The sequence below is a fragment of the Aulonocara sp. 'chitande type north' Nkhata Bay genome, linkage group LG22 (genome assembly GCF_057382095.1).
Source record: "Aulonocara sp. 'chitande type north' Nkhata Bay isolate Kocher_YH1m ecotype deep benthic linkage group LG22, A_spYH_male_GT1.1, whole genome shotgun sequence".
NCBI lineage: Eukaryota > Metazoa > Chordata > Actinopteri > Cichliformes > Cichlidae > Aulonocara > Aulonocara sp. 'chitande type north' Nkhata Bay.
The window spans coordinates 18,533,397-18,554,263 of NC_141364.1; the positions used below are offsets into that span (position 1 = coordinate 18,533,397).

General features: G+C 43.3%; 1 protein-coding gene across 7 annotated transcripts in view; it reads left to right on the plus strand.

Moving 5' to 3' along the window:
* ripor2 (RHO family interacting cell polarization regulator 2) overlaps positions 1–20,867 on the plus strand; it is a 77,128-nt gene that overhangs the window by 10,951 nt on the left and 45,310 nt on the right. Inside the window, exon 1 of one of the 7 annotated variants that reach the window (XM_086279948.1) lies at positions 7,067–7,296. The exons of 3 other annotated variants lie outside the window; for them this stretch is intronic. In XM_086279948.1, the coding sequence (XP_086136074.1) occupies positions 7,203–7,296 (94 nt within the window). In that variant the 5' untranslated portion in view covers positions 7,067–7,202. Of the gene's footprint in view, positions 1–7,066; positions 7,297–18,576; positions 18,858–20,867 lie in introns of those variants that run through there. 3 more of the 7 variants (XM_086279951.1, XM_086279953.1, XM_086279952.1) reach the window with 3 other exon arrangements.

The following is a 20,867-nucleotide window of genomic DNA, read 5'->3' on the forward strand; positions in this document are numbered from 1 at the left end:
CGGCGAATTCAGGGGGAAAGTAGGAGTTACACTTCTCAAAGCATGAGAAAGACCTTTTTCCTCCTGTAACGTTAAACCTTAATCCTAACCACAACGCAGGAAATAAGATTCGAAGAAGAAATCTGACAAAACACTGGCAAAATTCTTCTTTCTTGGCTCCAGATATGAAGCCTGCTTTCATTCTGCTTCTGTCTAAAAATAAGTGTCCATTCATTTAGAAATAGCTGAGAATTACAAGCATGAAACTCATCACTGTCATCGCTTTGTAGAGTCTAATGAAAAGCATGGTGTGGTGTCTTAAACGCACAGATAAAAGCCAGATGAAGGAAGTAACAGACATCACAGCCCTCGCTACAACAGCTATAACAATACCCCAATGTGGCACTGAACTCAGAATTGCCGTTATAAAAAGGGAGTGTATGTGAAGTTTTGTTAGCTCTGCGCTTCACAGACGTTTCTGCCTCTGTGCTGAGCTGAATTATGACTAAAGGAGTGCTACTTTTAGCCTGGCAGCAGAAATGTCAGAGTGCCTGAACATAGCAGATACACAGCGACACACACGCACACACTCTCTCTCCTCCTTTTCCTGCCTCTCCTCCCCACTCACACACACTCTGTGACTCCAGTTCACGTCGTATGAATTAACAAAAAGCCTCGGTTAGCTTTGCTCACAGGAACAATGTGTTTCAAAGTACTCTGCCAAAAAGCAGCTGCTTTGTAGGGACGTGATAAGTGTGCTCACAGTGTGCAGATCAGCACATGTTGACCAGATTATACCCACTGTATTCATGAATGTTTGTCTTCTGTAAATCACTTTGTGATAGCTGTCTGTGAAAGATGCTACATAAAGTATGCAAAACTAAATTCTGTGTTTCTGAGTCGGAACACGTGAGAAAGTGTCATGTGGAGGTCTCTTGGCAGATGTTTACAGTGAGATTAAACCTTTGGACTAACTTCACATATATTATCATTGCCACCTATTTTATGTGTTACCCCCCTGTGTTTATTTGTGATACAGTGGCTGAAATGTGCAATCACAAAAATCAACATTAGGAGTTTTAGAGGCGTTTTTTTCACTTCTGTTTAATGTGTCGCAGTATTAGTAGAGAGAAATTTCTCAATCGCCCATTTAAAGAAAGCAGCTACTGCATGAACAGCTATCGCACATGCGTATTTATGTATAATGATTCAAACAGAGTCACGCTCATGAGTCCATGCATAATCACCTCTGCATGAACTCCCACCGGACCTGAGCGTTTCTGCTTAAAGCTCAAAGAAACTACAGTGAAACATCTTAAGTGGTTTTACACAGAGGCTAAGAAACAGTGGGTCCACTTTATACCCTTATCACCTTTTTCTATACATACATTCACACACACATGCGCAATCTACCTTTTTGAAGCCTCTCTGAAAAACAGAAAATTAGATTGCATCAGTAAAAGTGAACAGTAGCTTCTTTGAGACCAGAATAAACTCTTTAACTCCTTCTTTTCCTGTCATGTGAAGTCCAGAGAGTGATTATTGGTCTACTTCTGTGGCTGTGTGCAAAAACAAAGTAGAACAGAGCGGCACGTCTCAAACGGGAGCAGGCATAGCAGGACAGTAAAAATACAGTTGAGCGCTGGATCGATGGCGCCATGGATGGAGTAATGTGTTGGTGTTTGGTATTTAAATAAACCAGTGTTTGACTAACTGGGTCAGCTCAGAAAGCATGAAGAGAGGCTTTCAGTCACAAGTGAGGAGGGTTGTCGGTATCAGGGAGGCCTCAGAGCACCTTGAGTTAAAGTTTAGAGAACCACAAAGGAAGTAAGTCCTTCAAAATATCTAAATCTGTGAAAAAGTTCTTGCTCTCGTGCAGGAATGTTTTTGCATTGTTCCTGCTTCTTGCACAACAGGATTCATCCCTACCCTGACTGCAGACTGCTAATTACATGACAAAACCACTAATTGCTGACCTCACCAGCTATTGTTTGTTTGTTTGTTTGTTTTAATGCAGTGCAGTTTTTGAAAGCTGCCCGAAGCACAGTGGATTCTGCAGAATTTCACCGAGGTGAAAGGCAGGTGGAGCTTTGAGCGATAGCGTGAAGTGGCACTACCCCTGAAACCGTTTACGCCTTTGATGTAGTGTTTAAGCCTCCACTCTTTTAAGCCTTTGCCAGGGGGGCTTTTCTTTAAGGTTTGCAGCTAATCAACACCTGAGATTTTAAGGATGAACAAATAAATAGGAGCATGACTCGACACGCAGGCTTCTCTTAAAGGAACAATGTCTCAAGCCCCAGAATTGGGGACTCATTTCCATTGTACAGGAATTTCTCCTGCAACAGGAGGCAGCAGTGGAGGAACTGCATTTCTTTGGTAATAAGGACACAGGGAAAAGACAGCTGGACTGAGGTGAAAACACTTTTATCCACTGTAAAAGTTGAGGGTTGTGTGTTTTATGCAGCATTAGCTGAATGCACCTCATTGTAATGCGGTTAAGCAACAATATGAGAGTCAGAGGTTTATATATTACCACACAGCCACATGCTTAATTTCATTTCACAAAGTCATAATCAAATCACAGCTTCACATATGAGTACTGATGAGCTCTTATTATGTTATCATTCTGATGACATGAAATCTATCTCGCTTCCACGGTACAAGCTTTTATCTCTTTGCCCTGAGGGTGAGATGAGTGATGCACCCCCACAACACGAGCGCGCACACTTAACACGAGCCATTAGCATAACATACAGAGCTCCAGGAGAAGGCTGTAAGACTAGAAGCCTGGTTGGATTTCATAAATCCATTTTTCCCCTCTTAGCCTCTTGTCTGTACTTGCCTTGTGCAGCAGAGGAAACCAAATCCTTCCCCGCTGACATTGTGCCCGATGACAGTGGATCACGACCAATGAGTGGGGAGCAAAGAGGATATCGAGCCATGATAGCGCAGTGCCTAAAGCTGACTTCAGTTTTAGATAGTTAGCAAATTTTACGTCATTTAAACCAGCACTAGTGCATCAAGTGTTTTTATGATCTACCCCACTTTGTAGAAAGAATAAGATGCCGATAAAATACTGAGTGGTTCCAGGTGAGACTGAAGTGCTTGTGCGATGAGAGAGAACGAGACTGCAGAGAACAAGACCGAAAACTTCTGCAACATATAGTGCGCTGCACTTAGAGTCTGAGCTCTTTGTTGCATTGGAAATCCTTTAAGCCCATTTTAGATCTGAAAAACAGCTGTGCAGTCAAACCTGACTCAGTTAATGACTAGCTTTGTTTGTCAGAACTTGCTCAACTGCTTGTTAATGCAAATGTCTTATCAGCCGATCACATGGTGGCAGCTGAGTGCATTTAGGCATATAGGCATGTTCAAGAGGAGCTGCTAAAATTCAAACTGAGTATCAGACTGGGGCAGAAATTTAAATGCAAAACAGATGGCTGCATCTCCCTGAGCATCCTTTTCAAAGGGAGTTTTTCCTTCCCACTGTCACCAAGTGCGTGCTCCTATGAGACTCATGTCATTCCTGGAGTTTTACCAATCATTTTTCTAGCGATTAGCATCAACCCTTAGCAACCACAAACCAACTGGTCAGGAAACACTCATGTTCCATCATGAAAGGCGGTTTTGGAGCTAACATTAGCTGCTCTCTTTAAATGCCCTCCTTTGCCCTGCTTGTGGCAGGTCTGAGTGAATCACTGCAGCTTAGTGCTCTGGTTTAGCTGTACAAACTGAACACTTGATATGTAAGTAACATTTGTTCAGGCCTGTTTAGATAGATTTTTATCATTTGCCTCATGTAAGACAATAATACATATTTTTTAGGTCCAGTCTTTTCGGATGTTCTGATTTCCTCTATGGTTGTTGTTGTTGGCGCTCTTACGTTATGGCTTTGGCATTTACTATTTTGTTATGCTAGTTAAAGTCACCACTACCGTGGAAGTTGAGAATGATTTTGACTTAAAGCACTTTTTTCAAAATGTTTACGCACAATATTATCATTTTATCACGGCACCATAATCGCGTAGTGCAAAATCTGATATCTGGGCTAAAGCTTGTCTTGCCAGAGCTTGTTTAAGGCAGTATTTCTGGAGAAATTACACAAGGAATCTCAGTATTTGGTATGATTGTTGCTTATATCGTCTGGCACTAAAATTATATTTGTTTTTGCTTCCCTTTTACTCTTCTTTATAGCATCAGAATCTGTGGCACTGGGGTCTAGCAGACAATACTGTCTTAATAATGAAAACCCTCATACCTGTGACTCACTTCACTGTTAAAGTGTGTAAGCTGCAATTGAAATTCACACCATGATTATATCAGACTTAGATGAAGAGCTTTCCCCGCAGCAAAAACAGAGAGTTCAGTCGGGCAGCACGGTGGTCAGACCAGGCAGTAATTTGGCCGATGTTTGTTGCTGTCTGTCAGCTTGAGCTGAACTTTTATGGGACATAAAGAGACACTCGACCCTCCCATGACTGCCAATCACAAACTGGTTTGTCAGGGATGCTATCAATGGAAATGCATATCTGTTATCAGAGCGAGTACGACAGGGGGAGCGGGCTGAGCTCGAGACTGATGTGAACTAACTCGCCCCGCCGTCAGACACACACATGCACTGAGCCATTCCTGTTTGAAAACTGCCTTGAAAATTCACACACTGGCAGTCCACCCACACACAAAACCTCCAGTGTGTGGCCACAGATGTCGTCTCTGTCCACGGGGATGCAACACGCTAACAGACTAACGTGACAGTCCTGCAGTTCATGCGTCAGCGGCCGCTCTGTGTTGGGGAAAGCTCTGACCTGAGGGGACCTAGTGTAGCTGGCATATTACTGCTCCGCTCTACATCTCCCCTCTTCCTGCTTCTGACAGTTGGCCTCACTGACCTACTTTAGCCAGAAGCCTACAACTATTATTACTATTATTATTTTCTGCAGCTCTCACTGAATGAGAGGCGAGAGAAAAATTAAAAGAGCAACAAAAACAAAGGGGACGTTTGATGGTGCAACATTCAGTAAGCCAGATGATGGAAGAGCAGAAATCTTTCTCTCTCTGCAGACATATCTCAGCCCTTTTGTTGCTCACTGATATTTGCACGTGGTTTATATGAAAGGCGGCAGTTTCACCTTTCGGTTTACAGTTCTCATGCGGTTACCATGGCAGTGTGTGCTGTGGTCAGCACTGGGCGTGCGAGATTTACACTTAGTGGTTTGGAACTACTCTCACAGTGAGGTAACTCTGTTTAGAGCATGGAGCGTAGCAGGCCACCCATGGCTCTTCACAGAGCAGATTAGCGCCTGTTATTTGGCACTGAGTCAGAGTGCATGTAATTTAAATGGACAAGCCACCAGTGAGGGTTAAGCACAAGCATAAATCCTGAGAAAGTTACCTGGATCTTGCAGAGTTCTCTTTCCAGGTATGCCACCCATCAGGAAGAAGTAGTACAAGCTCACATCCACACCTAAGGCCCATTTAGACTCACTAGCTGACCTAACATGAACATCGGCTGGACTGTGGAGGTGGGGGGGGGGGGGATCAGGAGCACCTGCAGAAAACCCATGCAGCTGCAGGAAGCACCTGCAATCATCCAAAAAGGCTCCAGAGGACAAGGAGGTTTGAAACTAGAAACTTCTTGCTGTTAGGCGACAATGTTAACCGAAGTGGTATCATTCCACAGCAACATTTCACTATAAATAACAAATTCCAAACTAAAACAGTTCAAAATGTATTTTAATGAAATGAATTCACCACTTACAGACGTGTTTTAAAACCAGTCAGTCACATTTCTTAACCATTTCTAAAGATGGTTATGTGGTAGTGTCTGCTAAAACCAGTAAGAAGCCTCGCTGCTGAATTCCTTTTCATTTGTGGAGCTTTTTAAATCTATACAGAGTCAGAAACATGCTCTATAACACACATCCACGCCTTGTCGGTTACTCTGACTGTGAGTTGGATGATATTGTTGACACACACGTGCATGGGATGCCTCCAAGCCCCAGGGGGGCCAGGAGTCTACCTGCAACAGCCAAGCTGTCATTACAGACCAAAGCAGACAGGAGCCATGGAGCCATGCCTGTACACGGCCTGTAATTGATTCACCTCTGTACAGTACGTCTGACTCAGAGAGACGTACTGAATAATAGGCAGCTTTGTACAAACTTATAGCAGCTTTAAATAAACTTTATTCACAGTAGTGATAATACTTGTCAAAAATAAAGAACAAGATTGTGTTTTAAATAGATTTTATGATATATTTATGTGTGTGTAGAAGACATTGAAAATGAGGTATGGGTCCCTCTGATGGGATGCAACCAGTTGCCAAGCCACCCTTGGCCGAGCATATCCCCAGCATGTCGTACAGTGGAACAGATCCAGAAAGACGTGCACTACTGTGGCAGCGCAGAGCTGTGCACAAGAACTGCACAGGAACAGGTTGCAGCACCTCGTTTTGGTGCCTTTGTCCACTTGGATTTCCACCGAGATTCAGACCAGAGATAATTCTCTCATTCACATGCATGCCAGCATCCAGTGTGTCAATACCCTAATGATAGTCTATACACAGAGGGGTTTTTTTGTGCAGTAAACTGAACCAATTCTGAGGTTTATGAGTGTTGCTGATTGTTCCAATCAACCGGAACTGAAAACTAGCCACAGAACATGTTTGATGTACTGAGAAATGGATTTGAAACAAAGACTGAAACATATTTCACAACACAAAGCTTGAGTTTCCCTTTTATATAACTTGCAAAGAGCAGAAGCTTCAGTAATGTTGTGAGTTACACTCGTGGTTACCTATTAAATCTGTGCATTGTTTGGGCAGCAGTAAAAGCAGCTGCATATTTAGAGCACATAAATAAATAGCAAATAATAAAGCGTGGTTTTAATGAAAGTAGAGCTGCTGATGTCGTAATGGGTGTTGGATTCAGAGGAGAAAAATTCAACAATGATTCGACCTAAACGAGGCAAGTAATCTGAGCATAGGCGGCACTCAGCCTTTCAGTCACACACATATCATCATCAGCTGTGCCTGTACATCCTTTAGCCTTGACCTCCTGGCTCTTCAGTCATGTGGTCTTTTGAAATCATCGTGGCTTTAGCAGTCAAATGCCGTTAAGCAGAGATGAGGGAATATGGGAAAAGGATCAAGAAAAGAGTAAAATGTAAAATAAAAAAGTTTGAATGAAGTAGAATCTGAGCTACAGAGAGAGACAAGAGTTTCAATGCTGCGCTACAGGCCGAGCAGGAGACTGAAGGTGGTGAACAGCAGCAGCGGCGGAGGTTGGTATGGAAGGAAAGGAGCTGTGCTGCTGGGAGGTCAGTGGAAGTTCTTCCATTCATAGTTTGTGTATATGAAAGGGTGTGTAGGTTTATGTGAACAGGGTATGCACCCACGTACGCTTGGCAGCTATACCCACAGAGAAACAAGGTTTTAAAGTCAAAGAAGTCAGGAGACGCTGGCAGCCACCATAACAAGTGTGGAACAAGTATGTTTTAAGTGCAGTTTAAATCAGGGAGGGACTGACAGAGCTGGAGCACACCAGAGAAGGAAGGAGAAAGGAAAAAGCACTTCTTTTTTTAAACCTTGATTGAGGGCGTTATGTAACTGTTCCAGCTCATTTGTTTGCTTGTCTGCCTGTTTGTTAGCAAGATGACTCATTAAGTTCTGGACAGGTGCGCACGAGCATTTTACCTGAGGTGTTTTGCTTGGCAGAACTTCGAAGGGACAAACTTTTTAGAGCAAGTTGATTCATTAGCAATATAGGATAATATATTGGACAAAAACTGATTCAGATCCAGTGTAGCTCTCTTCACGACAACACAGACACAGGTCGGTTCTTTGAAACGGGCGTTTATTACTTGGGCCTTCTCTCCTCAGCTTCACCATCACCAGTACGCCATTACGCCATTACGCCGTGAGAACTGGTCACGAGCGAACAGTACAAACAATTAGCAACTTTACAGTACACATATTAAGTCCAAACACAAATAAAAAACATTTCTCAAATGACAAATACCTCGTTGGCTGCTTGTCCTGAAAAGAGGTCCTTAAGTCCTTGTATTGCCCTTTCTTTTAGTAAACTTTTAGCTTAAATCGCTTCATGAGAGACATCTGCTCCCTCGCAGTCCATGAAAAGTCTCGTGTGCTCTCGTTAAGGGTATTCTCACGAGACACTAGCTCTCACCTTACACATGTACATTTCAAATAAAGACATTTCAACGCAAACTATATATATTCATGAAATTATGTAACTTAACATTTTAACAGCATTTACACTCCCACCAAAATCACTCATTGACTTAAAATGAGAGATTTTCCTCAATGAAAATTATAAGGAAGTGATGTGTGAGTGTACATTTAAGTGTAGGTCATTTAGCTTTACGTGTGTTTTAGGTGGCCTCAAGTAATGTAACTACTTTGTGAACAGGCCTCTCAAGGAAAACTGATTTAGTGATTGGTTTTCCCTTATCAAAAGTAGTGTCACTGAGCAGAAGCTTTAGCTTTCGCACCTTGCCATCTGCGCTGGGCAGGGCTTCCACAACCCTTGCAAGCTTCCACTGGTTTCTTGGTGCACTGTCATCCTTTAATATTACAATGTCATCTGGTTGCAAGTTTCGTGACAGCTTCTGCCATTTCTGTCGTTGTTGGAGGTTTAGCAGGTATTCTCGTTTCCATCGTTGCCAAAATTCATTGGCCAAAAACTGTACTCTTCTCCACCTTTTGTGCAGATAGAGATCTTCTTTGCAGAATTGTCCAGGGGGTGGCAGAATTACAGATGATTTCATGGTTAGAATGTGGTTGGGAGTGAGGGGTTCCGGACCAGTAGGATCGTGAAGATGCTCGACACTTAGTGGCCTGCTGTTGATTATGGTCATTGTTTCATACAGAAACGTTCTTAGAGTTATGGTGTCAAGTCTGCTGGCGGACTTGTCGAGCATAGCTATCAGGATGCTTCGGATTGTTCGAATCTGGCGTTCCCAAACTCCTCCCATATGACTAGCTGATGGGACATTCAGCACAAATTCACAACCAAGCGCCCTTGTATGGTCTTGATCCATTCCTTCAAGCAATTCAGAAAGCTCCTTTCTAGCACCAACAAAGTTTGTGCCTCTATCACATCTTAGCTGGCGCACGGGTCCTCGAATAGCTATGAATGATCGAAGTGCATTCATGAATGCGTCTGTTGTCAAATCGTCAAGGGTTTCTATGTGAACTGCTCTAGAACATAGGCAGGTGAATAACAATCCGTATCGTTTCAACTCTCTCCTTCCTTCCTTCACAATAAAGGGGCCAAAACAGTCAAGCCCACAATAAGTAAAGGGGGGAGATGTCTCAATTCTCTCTCCTGGTAGATTTGCCATTTGTTGAACCTCAGTTGTTCTTCTGTATCGTCTACATTTTACACACTTGTAAATGTGTGAGGAGACCACACTTCCACATCCTAGGACCCATATTCCGCTTGCGCGCAACTCGTTCATGGTCATGCCCCTTCCTTGATGGTGTATAAGCTCATGATGATGTTTGACCAGCAGAGCTGACACATGAGATTTTTTCGGAAGAATCGCAGGATGCTTTACATCATGGTGTAAGGCTGACTGAGACAGCCGTCCTCCCACCCTAAGAACATTGGTTTCGTCCAGGAAAGCGTTCAGCTGGCGTAGCCTGTTGTGCCTGCTCAAAGTGTGTTCCTTCTTGCCTCTTATTTTCTTTATGTCTTCAGCGAAAGCGTCTTCTTGTACGAGTTTGATGATGAAGATCTCTGCTTCTCTTCGTTCTTCAAGATTAGTCGACTCATTAGTTCTCGACTGAAATCCCTTAAACTCTCTGACAAATCTCTTGAGCCTGGCAATGGCTCTCACCACTCTGGACCAGTCAGAAAATTTAGTTAAACGGTTTACCATTGGATTCTGTTCTCTTGCTTTAACTGCATGAACATGTGCTCTCCGAAGTTCAGGATCAGTAGCCTCAACTTCTCCCACCATTCCCACTTCATGTGGGAGATTTTGCTGCCAAAGGAAGTTGGGTCCTTTCAGCCAGCTAGATTCTTTCATTTGAACTGCAGTCAATCCTCTTGAGGCTCCATCAGCTGGGTTGTTTTCAGAGTTGACATGTCGCCATTGTTCAGGTTTTGTGCTAGATCTTATTCGCTGGATGCGGTTGGCCACGAATGTTTGGAACCTTTTAGCATCATTGTTCACATAGCCAAGGACCACCTTTGAGTCAGTCCAGTAATACTCTTGCACATTTTCAATCTCCAGCTCGCCTCTAATGATATCACCAATGCGGACTGAGGTCACAGCTGAAGATAACTCAAGCCTTGGGATGGTTGTTAGTTTGGTAGGGGCTACTCTTGCTTTCCCCAAGACAAGTGAACAACTTATCTGTCCTGTTTCACTCACCGCTCTAAGGTATGGGCATGCACCATACCCTTTGAAGCTTGCATCAGAAAAGTTGTGAAGCTCATATAGTGAGACTTCACCAAAGTTTGATGGAAGGTAGCTTCTTGGAATCTTTAGAACTGCCAAATGAGGCAGATCTTTGAGCCATGACTCCCATTGTGGCTGGATGTGCTCGGGGAGAGGTTCGTCCCAGCTTACCTTGTCTCTACACAGTGTTTGAAGAATCTGTTTGCCGATAAGTAGGAATGGAGCCACGAAACCTAGTGGATCATAGACTGAGGCAACAGTTGAGAGAACGCCTCTCCTTGTCAGTGGGTTTTCTTTTACCACCACCCTGAACTGAAATTCATCCGCCTCAACACACCACTGAACTCCAAGTGCTCGCTCGATATGAAGTTCTCCTAGAGCCATGTTTAGATCTTTGGTCTGAACATATTCTTGTGGTGGAATTGTTGCAATCACACTCTCATCGTTGGATACAAACTTATGTAGCCGTAGATTTCCTGTTTTGCACAGAGCTCTTGATTCCTTTACCAGGCGTATAGCTTCAGCAGTCGACCTTACACTTGTCAGGCCATCATCTACATAGAAGCTTCTTTGGATGAACTTAATGGCTTCTTTGCTGAACTTGCCTTGGCCTTGTGAAGCTAGGTATTTCAGTCCAAAGTTGGAGCAACCGGGGGATGAAGCTGCCCCAAAGAGGTGTACCTTCATCCTGTACACTGAGGGTTCAGAATCCAAATCACCTCCATCCCACCAGAGGAACCTGAGATAATCTTGATGTTCCCTTGCAACGTGGAACTGGTGAAACATTTTTTCGATGTCGCACATTATGGCTATAGGACCCTTTCTAAATCGACACAACACACCAACTAATGTGTTAGTCAGGTCTGGACCTGTCAAGAGATGGTCATTTAGAGAGGTTTCTTGGTAGCGTGCCGAACAATCGAAAACCACACGGATCTTCCCGGGCTTGTGGGGATGGTAGACACCATGGTGCGGTATGTACCATGCTGGCTGGTTGTCTAATTCAGACTGTGGCACCTTCTCAGCATCTCTTCTACTTATGATTTCATTCATGAAATTGACATAGTCCGTGTAATATTGTTCATTTCTCCTCAGTCGACGCTCTAATGAGCTGAGCCTGTGAACTGCACACTGTTTATTGTCTGGAAGATTAGGTTTGTCTGTCTTGAAAGGAAGCGGAAGTTCATAGTGGCCATCTTCCTTCTGTCTTATTCCAGCTTTCACTTTAGACAGAAAGAGGAGGTCCTCCTGAGAAACTGGATTATCATCTGTTGAGTGATCTGTGAAATCTGATTCAAAAGTCTTAATTATGTCAAGTGGGTTGATCTCTTTGACTTGAGTCCTGCACGCAAAGTGCACTTCCTTCTTTAGCTGAACTGATGGATGCACAGTTGGTGTCACTTGTCGTACTATGATTCTATGACTGAATCCTATTGGATCGCTGTTGTCGCTTGCTGAATGTGAGCAACCAACAATGCTCCAGCCCAGATCAGTCCGCTGCGCATATGGATGATTTTCGTCACCAGACAGGATCTCTCTTGGGAGGAGGGCTCGTTGACAGTTGTAGCCTATAAGAAGGCCTACTTCGCAATCCAACTGTGGTGGAATCTTTTCTGACAGTTGCTCTAGATGTGGCCATTTTAGAGCTGTTTCAGAGGTAGGAATGTGCAGCCTGTTTACTGGAATAAATTCTCTTGTGAAAACAGGTGGTAGTGGAATCCTTTTCTCTGAGTTGTATCCTCTCACTTGTAGACCTGTCATTTTCTGACATGGAATAACTGTCGACTTGGCAGACATTGTGGACAGTCGCAGACTGACATTCTCTCTGTTTGTGTTCAGGCCTTGAGCTACTTCATCTAGTATGAAGGTGGTATCACTCTGTGTGTCTAAGAGTGCATAAACTAGCAGTTCTTGATCTGGCTGCTTAATAGATGACACCCAGACTGGCAAGATAGAAGATGTTCGTGTGCTTAGACCCTCTTGAATAACTCTGTTGGAAGTGGCTGTTGCGGTCCTTTCTGTGGTGTCTGCCTTGTCCTTTGAAATTTCACTTGCATTTAGGTGGATTGGCCTTTGACGTTCCTTGAACTTATCGTCATGCAAACATGTTGGGTGTCTCTTTTGGCATTTCTCACACGTGCTTTTGTTATCACATTTTCTTGAGTGATGACCGGTCTTCAAACATCCAAAGCAAAGCTTCTCTGTGTGTACAAACTTAACACGATCCTGAACTGTCTTTTCTGTGAAACTTCGGCATTTGTCTAGGATGTGTCCTGTCCTTTTGCAGAAAACACATGATGTAATACTGCTCTGTGTTGTAGTTGTGGTCAGAGTCTTTGCTTGAACTATTTGGCTTCGTAGATGCCTTGGTTTCTCGCTTTCAACACTCTTAAGTGCTTGTATTGAGGAAATTGGATCGCAAGCAAGATCTGCTTCCTTTGATAGGAAGTCAACAAACACCTTGAATGGTGGGTACTCAGCTTTCACTTGTCTGACTTCCATCACTTTGCGATTCCAGCTGGAAACCAACCAATCTGGCAATTTCAGCAGAATCCTCTGACTCTCAACGCAGTCATTCAAGACCTCCAGCATCTTGACATGAGACATGGCAGCCTCACAGCTCTTGAGAAAGTCTGCAAATTCTCTTAGCTCGCAAGCATCCTTAGAACCTATCTTTGGCCATGCATGCAGCTTGTCTCTGAGTGACTTCCCAATTAGGAATGGGTCTCCGAAACGTTTCTCTAAAAGCTTCCAGGCTGAGTCATATGCTGCTTCTGTGCCCAATAGAAGAAATCCTTCCACGGCCTTCTTTGCTGTGCCACCTAAGTACTTTCTTAGGTAATACAGTTTTTCATTCTTTGGGATGTTCTTCCTTTCTATTAATGTTTCAAAGGACAGTTGCCAGTCTTTGAACTTCAAGGGATCTCCTGTAAACACCCCAGGCTCTGGTGTTGGGAGCCGGTTTGCACTCATAGCTTCTACTAGTGCATTGACCAGATCTAAGCTATTCTGCTCTTGAGGCCTCAACACTGAGGCTGGAGGAGACTGAGGTAGCTGTTGTGGACAAGGAGCTTGACTTGTGACTGCTAGGGATTGAGGAATAAATGGGGGACTTGATGCATTGAGAGAATGGGTTGTGACTGGAAGTACTGTGGAGTCAGCGACTCTAAGCTCTGGCAGTACTTCACTACCATACGACAAATCAGTTGCTTCTATGTTTTCTTCAGCTTCATCATAGACCCTCACTCGAGCTCTAGCAGCATTTAGCTTCTTTACTTCTTCTAGGCGTGCAAGTTTTCTACGTTTATCTTGGATTGCTTGCTGTCTGGCTAGGTTCTCAGCCTCTAACATTTGAAGTTCTGTTTCTTCCCTTTCTTGCTCCTCCAACACTGCCAAGACTTCCTGAGTTGCAGCAGCTTCAGCTACAGCCTCTATTCTTTTGACAGAGTGGCTGCTAGAGTGGGTAGAACTACATCCTTGACGAGACAGTGGTCTAGAAACAGAACCTGTTGAGCCTAGAACAGATCCAGCATCAGGCCAAGACTCTTCATCTTTATCTGCTTCATGACCTTTAAGCTGTCTCTCTGCTCTTTGAATAATAAATTCTGAGAATGACATGCATGTATCAACCCTGCGCCGCAGGTCTGGTTCAGGGGTTTGCGCTTGACGCAGCTCCTCATAAACCACCTTTACATCAGAACAGGTGCTTTTGATGTTCTCAATAAGCTCAGTTAACTCATCCTTAGAAGCATCACCACTTAATAACTCTTTGCCTATTCGTGCATGACACCTCCACTTCTCATAGATGATTTTGTATTTGCGTTGAATGTGCTTCAGTCTCTCATCTTGGTATGCTCTTCCCCTTTCTGTTAGGGTACGCGCCCTCTCACTTCTTCGAAGCCCCTCTAGTTCTGCTGCAGATTCAGTGACAGTAGCTTCAGCTTGAGCGGATTGTTCAGCATCTTTATGGCAGGTCTCTCTGCTTATGTTAGACATGTTGAGATTATAGCAGTGTGATTGTGCAGCTATTAAACTTCAACTAGATTTCTTCTGGACTATGTGTAAGTGAAAGTTGCAATAAACTTAATTTGAATTAAGGTTCATAAATGTATGTATGAGTCTTCCAACACACTGTTGACTTCAATACTGAACTTAAGTTTCAAACAGACAAGAACAACAAAAATCACCTTATCACAAATATACAATAACAGTGTAAATGTACTTAGAAATACCTTAAATCCTTATCATTTACATTACTAAAGGTTTTCAAGTTTTCACATCAGTATAGTACCCCTTTAAAATTCACATAAGGTGCCCTTTAAACTCAGCAGATTTTGTATAACTCAAAATTACTCATAACCTGTGAGCTTGTTAAATATTTACTTGTTTGTTCTATAAACCTTGTGATGTACAACAACTATAAATGCAAACACATTGGATTAATCTCTACATTAAGCAAGCAAGAATAACAGATGAGTCCCTTAGTTGCAATTTTCACATTTAACCACTTCTCACACCACCTTAACTTCACTTTGTGGTAGAGCTTCTCCTGATCTTAAACGTGAAAATTAGCGCTTTAACTCAGTCTAACCACCGTTGCTTGTTAATGCTGTGCCGATATGCGTTATGCACTCTGCTTATCTGACGTGATGCACCGGATCCGCGTCGTTTCGTCATCCGCGGCGATCCTGTCCTCTCCTACCCGTGTTGAGCAGGCGAGTTCTCACTGTAGCTCTCTTCACGACAACACAGACACAGGTCGGTTCTTTGAAACGGGCGTTTATTACTTGGGCCTTCTCTCCTCAGCTTCACCATCACCAGTACGCCATTACGCCATTACGCCGTGAGAACTGGTCACGAGCGAACAGTACAAACAATTAGCAACTTTACAGTACACATATTAAGTCCAAACACAAATAAAAAACATTTCTCAAATGACAAATACCTCGTTGGCTGCTTGTCCTGAAAAGAGGTCCTTAAGTCCTTGTATTGCCCTTTCTTTTAGTAAACTTTTAGCTTAAATCGCTTCATGAGAGACATCTGCTCCCTCGCAGTCCATGAAAAGTCTCGTGTGCTCTCGTTAAGGGTATTCTCACGAGACACTAGCTCTCACCTTACACATGTACATTTCAAATAAAGACATTTCAACGCAAACTATATATATTCATGAAATTATGTAACTTAACATTTTAACAGCATTTACATCCAGATTTTCCTTGATTGTGTAACTCAATTCGCACATGTGGAGGAAATCTTTAGCCTTAGTTTAGGTATGCAGGCTTTTTTTAAAAACATATTGCTAGATGTGTGGTTTTGTTTGTATGTAACTGGTCTGCCTGGTCTATATGTTGTTCTCTTTGTGGTGTGCATGTACACGGAGGTAAATATAGCTGCTGGTCAGGGGCTGTTGATGACAGCCATAATTACAGGCTGGGCTGTCCAACAGCTGAGAGGAAGAGAGAGAGTGTGTGTGTGTTAGTGCTAATCGAGGAGCTCATGGAAACCAACTCTCTGGCTCTACTGGACCTGAGATTTAACAGCAAAATGCACAACACAAAGTACGAGCAAATAAAAATGTACTTGCTGAAAAGATGATTAAAAAATAGGGATGAACCGCTCGGCCACAGTTAGTGTGAAAGACGAAGGCTGAGTAATGATCGTGTTTGAGGTGAGTGGCTGCATTTATCTGGCAGGCTCAGGTGGGGAAAGTTCGCTGACAGCAGAACATATGGAGCTGCTAATGAGGAAGAGATGCCTTAGGGTGATAAAAACAATTCAGAAAGTTAGCATTATGTCGTTAAGCCAAATGGTGGCTTTATGGCTTCCCTTCAGACATAAACACTTTAAATCATCATCTGACTTTTAGCAAGAAATACAATGAGGACATTTCCTCCAAGTCGTTCCTCTAAACCTTTATCCGTCTTTCATTCATCCCTCCTCTCTGTCTGTATCTGTCATCATCGTTATGCAGCCTAATGGCCGGCGTATGCATTTCCCATCAAGTAGAAATTAAATCAAGAATGACTTTGACGATTTGAGTCACTTTGTCAGCTCACTTTACAGATTCACAGTCATCTCATTTCTTCTGTTTCCCTAAAGCTAAGTTACATTCGTGTCATGTCGAAATCACGCTCCACAAAAGCTGTCCGTAAGGTCGATGGCTCAACAGGCTTTGATTTATGACTAAGCTAGCCTACTTTTGTCAGATTATGAGTTCTGTGGATTTCTCTGCCTTTTTATCGATGTTTTAACAAGGAACTAATACACTCGGTGAATCACAGCTGAGCAGTCTGTGGTCACAAGTGAAAGGGTTCCCCTTCCTGCTGTAACTACTGCAGGACGCTGGTGAAATCAGCGATCCGTTCAGTTTAAAATTCTGCTCATAAAGATTGATTTGGGCATGTGTTACACTTTATTGCACACTTATCCAGGAAAGGATTAAAGGACAGCAAACCCAGCTTTCCCTCCAATGCACTGTACAGCTGGCCGATCAGCAGTCCTGAAGACGGAAAGATGTGTTTTAAAGGTGTTTCTAACAATGTTTAACCACCTTATGCATCTCTGTAGCCTCTTCTTGATTCTTTTAGACCTTGTGCCACTTATATCTGATCACAGCTTCTCACCCTAAAGAGCACCTTTGGCCTTTTTTTTAAGAAAAGACAATTAATTTAACACAAAATTAAAGAAACTGACCAATTTCCAACCTGCATGAAAACCTCATGAACCCACCCTCTAAGATTAATCATATCGGTGAGTCTTTTTAAAAGTCCCTCTCTCTACTAAAAACCAAGCTGATGGATTAAAATGGACAAGCCATTTTCTGCTCCCTTTGCTTCTTGGAAGGGTGAACTGAATTGGATTTGTATGGACTCAGCGGAACAATGTATCCACTTATGGAGGGCAATTATGTTGGCAGGAGCACTTCACGACGAGTCGCTCTTCATAAGTCGTGCCACAGAAATGTATTTTCCCTCGGCCTCAAATAGCAGCACCTGCACTTCATGCTGTTTGTAGCTTCTAAAGATGGAAGCGTTTGTCTTCTTCATGGTTCCCTCGCATGTAATTCGGTTAGTTTGCAGCTTGCTTTCCAAGGAAAAGACCTCCCAGCAAACCCCTATTGAGGCAAACAGGCTGACGAGGTGATTTGGAATAATCTGTTGGTGCTAAGATGTACATTCACGGGTAATTATATAATCAGTCGTACAACCTGACAATAAGAGAAATGAAACAGCGAGGCACTGGTGAAATGTTGCAGAATGAGGCATGAAATTATTTTAATTCCTTAAAGCTATGAAAGCTTCCTAAACATGATCCCACTGCTGTCCAGAGCGCACATGGAGATAATTCATAATCTAACTCAATACATTGTTCTATATTTTCTCTAATGTGAGTGTGCATGAACGCATCCCTATTAGTGAATGGTTTATGAAGTGCAGGTCATATCCTGTAGCTGATAAACCTTTACAAACAGCATGTTTATGAAGGTCTTTCCTTTTAATTGCACATCACTAGCTTGGCACATATTTATTACACATATTTATATATAGAAATAATAAAAATGGTCATTTGGACTATTTATAGATCAAAATAAAAGAGAGACACTCCAAATAATTCCTCAGAGAGGGAAAAATGTTTCCTATTGGCTCCCAGTCTCCCCTTATTATCTGTGCCAAGTTTTTATTATCTACACTGTACACAGCAGATAAAACAGGGCAGCTTCACAGCATGCTGAGACATCAACCAATGCGCGTACAGTGCAGTAACCCTGTCTGATGTCTGTATGAGTGTTAGCTTGTAGATTATAGCCAATAAAAAGCACCAAAAGAAGTCTGCAAAATTGTGCAATAATATGATCTCAGCTGATATTGGCCACCTTTTGCAGGGTTATCAAGGTGAGATATTAAATAACAGAAGTATTCAGTCTTTGAAACTCACGATAATACAGCTCGTTCATTTTCGGAGATGGAGACAAAGGGAGAGACGCGTAAATGAATGCACGTACGGGCACCCCCACCGCCACACGATGGAGTTGGGGGTCATTCTTCAGCCGTGGTTAGGGTACAGAAAAGATCGACCCCGCCCTCCCCGTGACATCCTCCGCCTCTGATTGGCCGTCGCTGTTCAGGAGGAGCGCTGCAAACACAAACTGGAATGTGTGAGTGGGCTCAGTGTTTGCTCTGGTCGGAGCCGCGACGACTGTTCGTCGAGGTGGGGGGGGGGTGAAAAATAAAGCGACGATCATCCATCACTCAACCGGGCAGCTGGTCCGTCTCTCTGGGAATGAGATTTTCTGAACTGTCACTGAATCGGTGCTAAAACCCTCCGCGCAGAAAGCGAGAAATCACTTTTGTGTTTTTTATATATATATTTTTCTTACGCATGGATGGAGAGGCGCAGGTAGACGGTCGGAGACGCCGCTGAGGAGCCGCTGTCGTGAAGTTTTTCCAGAGGTGGGTTGAAGCATTGTTCGGTGCTACTTCACAGAGGGTTAAACCGGGAACAAAATAGGCTCGTGGTTTGGTGTGGTGCGCTCATTCAGGGGAACTCCTCTTTCCCCACTGTGGAGGAAGGCTGATTCCCCCGGGCACTGGGTTAGTGGATCAAGGCAACGCGTGAATTGATTTCACTGAGGATGGAGCTTAGTGGAGGATAAACGTACGGAAGCCTATAATAATTTCATTTTCAACCCCTTACATAAATCTCTTAGATCACATAATTAAACTTATAGAATAATAATTTGTTTTGGGGGCTTCACGCTTTTCTGAAAATAAACAACTTCAGGAAATTGAACTCCGACACTGTAAAACGGAGAGTATATTTAGCCTCGAACATGTGCGTGCGCGGCTCTTTGTGTCATGTGTCACTCTGTTCTTCTGACAGATGATCCGCTGTGATCAGTGTTGATTGGAAGCATGCAAACTAGGTTTAAAATTGTATTATCGCAGCATCCACACGTGTTGGGACTCAGTGCAAGTGAAATGCCAGAATCAGGCCAGTGATTTTTACAAATGCATCTCCGGGTTTGTTGGGGATGAGGCAGGGTCATAGGGCATCCATTGTCCACTGAAACCACCCACGGTGGATCTTCCAGCTGAACCAGAGCAGATAAATGGAACAGCAGCAGCGCTGAGGAGGAACTGTCTGTGAAGTGAGCCCTGACTGTTCTGTCAGAAGCAGGTAGTTAGCAGGTTTCTACCTGCCAGATTGCTGCTTCCTGGGCCCTCTAACCCAGAGGGATGCATGAATTTCCTCGAATTTTAAAAATCTAGCCCTGTTTAAAGGCTTTCCAACTGAGCTGACGTTATCTCTTCAGCTGCGTGTCCTCCAAGTTGATCAAAAGGTTCTTCAGGCAATCAGAAGTCTTCAGTTCAAAGCCATCTCCAGCACACATATAAATAACAACAAAACAACATGAAAATCGGCTGCCTATAAAACCACGCAGACGTCCATCCTGGCTGCTCATGCCGTTTCTGAGGAATAGGGCTTTCTTTTTTTTCCAGGGCTAAATGCTCTTTCAGTGCAGCGCCAGGCTGACTTTGATATGGTTAAGTGGAAGTGCTTTGCTTCGCTGCCAGGCTGTTTGGGCCGTGGTTAAGCTGTTTGAAGGGGGCTGGAGACGAGGGGTAGGGTGTTTGTGCCAAGCTGAGATGGGCTGCGGGGATGCAGGACCAGCGTCTGTTCCCAGACTCTCACACATGCTCCCCCCCTCACCTTCTCTCCACTTTACCACAACCAGCTTTTCATTCCCCGCATCTGCTGCCTCAACCGTCCCTCCTTTTTCTCCCCCCCCTCTCTCTCTCCAGCTTTCACTTTCTGAGTCTCACACATGCAGGGGCAAGCACACCCACATGCACTCATTTCCTTCTCTTTCTCTCCAAAAGCCTCATTAAAGGAATTATGACTGTGTGGTTTGGAGGAAATTCAGAGGCTCTGTCATTTTGTTGGGTTTTCCCCTCAACTACCAAAACACAACACTGCAGCGTTGGTGTCAACTAAGTGGGACAGCTGCCAGTTTCACAGAGCCCAGAGATTTATTAGATGTCACTCTTCTTTAAATCTGACCAGAAGTTCAAAACCCAAAGATATTCAGTTCACTATCAGATAAAACAAGGAAGTATGTTTATGGTTTTGAAGCCGTTTCCAAAGAAAGTTTGGCATTGTTGCTTGGAAAAAAATCTAACCATCTCAAGTTAGTGTCGATCATCAACATTATTTTTTTATTGAGCAGCAGCCCTCTAACACCATTTCAAAAATCGAAACCAAGCCCAAACTCTTGGCAAAGTTTTTAATTTAATTGCTGTTAATTTTAGTAAACTGTAATTATCTTGTCAACTTATCAAACCATTCAAATAAGGTTTTGAAGTTTTGTTTGTAGTGCTGCAGAGAATATTTCTTTGTGATGGTTTTTTTGTATCGTTATGAAGATACTAAAGAAATATTAGTCATAAAAACCAATAAAT